Raw genomic sequence first — 2237 nt, 5'->3', positions numbered from 1 at the left:
AATCATTAATAATACAAAAAAAGAAAATTGTAATAATAAAGATTTTTTAAAAAATACATTAAATTAATAGAAATTACAAACATTATACGTAGTTTTAAATACAACATATTTTATTTACATAGATTAAAAATTGTTACGATAAATAATCACGTTATTGTTCACTTTATGCACATATAATTTTAATATGTTATAACTATGATATAAGTAAATAAGAAAATATGCTCAAATAAAATTTTACCTTGCATACTAATGCTCTTATAAATTAATTCGGCTTACATATTTGTAATTATACAATATTTATAAGTAATATTTAAAAAATATATTTAATTGAATAAACTTAACATTTTATAAATATTAATGCAATTGTTGAATAATATGATTATTCTTATTAGAAAGTAATAAATTCATATATGCTTAAAAAAAAATTACTCCAAAATTTTTAATTAAAATATGTATTTTTTATGATAAACAAAATACAAATATATAAAGAGTTTTATTTGTTCATATTATATCCAATAAATATATAATACAATGAAAAAAAATTTATATGTTGTAAGAATCAAATTATGATAGTAACATATAAATAAAATATATTTATAATTTATTTCTTCTTATGAATTAAAATATTATTGTTAATATCAATAATATATAAATAGTACTTAATAATTATAATATGGAAAGGGGGGAGAACTTTACGAATTCAGCAAATAATAAAAAATTTTAAGAAGTCTATTAAATTTTTAGCGTGAAGAAGTTTAGCTTTATTTCTTTTTATAATATATATAAATAAACAATTATTAATATAAATTATATATATGAAATAAAAATAATAATATTGTGTATAAAAAACCTAAAATGTTTAATTTAACCTATAGTATCTATGACACATTGGTTTAAAAACATTGTTTATATATGATATATATTATAACTGTAACATTCCTATAATATTTTGTACATTAGTACGAATACCAAAAAATTCATTTCACATTCACATTGTAAATATCATTTTACGGTGGATAATATATATATATTTATGTAGTATATAATTTATAAACAAGTACACATCAATATTTCATTGACAATAATATTAAAATAATAACATATCATAAAGATTTATAAAAATAGACAGAATGAATAACTCAAATTCCTTATTCAAAATAGCACCATATATATACTTATAAATATTATTAGAAAATTATCAGTACATTAGTAAATAAACAGTGAGATATATGCTTTTTTTATTTGGTTTATATACCACGTTTTAACATTTGTTAATAATGGTAACTCAGTTAGAGGTATGTTTTTTATATAATGTAAATGGTTATTTACTTTAAGATAAGATATTTCTAATTAAATTATTTATTTTTTTTATAAATAAAAAATATTTATTTTATCATTTATTTTATGTGCATAGGATGATGACCTTAATAAATTACCTTCAAAACAAAAGTACGCTAATTTCAATAATCGTGATGTAGGTTGTAGGGATGCATCTTTTTACAAATATGTGGAGTCAGGTCTAAATCAAGAGAAATGGCAGAAGGACGTTTCTGAGCAAATACTTAATTCCTTATGTTATATATATAAAAAATATAAAAGTGAGAACTTTAATAGTGATGATTGTGATTACCTATACTATTGGTTAAATTATATAATATATTCTAATATAACATATCAATTACATTCTATACGTGTTATAACAGTACTTAATTTTTTACTTCAAAATAATGATGGTCGGAATATATGTCATGATAATAAAGTTAATGTCGATAGAGAAAATTATAGGGATATTAAGCTGTTATTTGATTTTTCGAAGGATTATGATACGCTTAAAAATTATTTTAGTACGGGCCAAAGGATTTGTAATAGTAACTTTAAACAATATCTTGATGAACATATCAGAATTTATAACCAGTACAAAGACTTGTGTAATGAAGAAAAGAATAGGGAAGCGACTTGCATTGCTTTTAAAAAATATTTTGCAGGTAAGGAAAATCTGGACTTACATAATTGGACATGCAATTCAGGAGAAAATACAGATAGATTGGCATCAAGAGAAGGGAATCATGAAAATCTCGATGAACCAAGTGAATTTGAGGTAGTGCATAAGGTAGAGGTAAAGGAAAAGTCACAAGAAGAAACTCTTCGAACAGGGGAAGAGGGCGGTTTCACAGGCTCAATTTTTACAAATTTTAATGTCGATATTAGACATTCAGAATTGAGATCCAATATTGATA

At 21.5% G+C, this 2237-nt stretch overlaps 1 protein-coding gene across 1 annotated transcript; it reads left to right on the top strand.

Annotated features, from left to right (window-relative positions):
* Positions 1–1277: 1277 nt before the first annotated feature.
* PGO_003005 (variable surface protein) lies at positions 1278–2237 on the top strand (the record flags this gene model as incomplete). Its single annotated transcript, XM_028691231.1, has 2 exons — positions 1278–1313; positions 1415–2237. Coding segments are annotated over 2 exons (859 nt in total), but the record flags the coding sequence as incomplete, so codon positions are not given.

Source organism: Plasmodium gonderi (genome assembly GCF_002157705.1).
Source record: "Plasmodium gonderi DNA, contig: Pgo-contig_348, whole genome shotgun sequence".
NCBI lineage: Eukaryota > Apicomplexa > Aconoidasida > Haemosporida > Plasmodiidae > Plasmodium > Plasmodium gonderi.
This window is presented reverse-complemented; position numbering and strand designations above follow the sequence as displayed.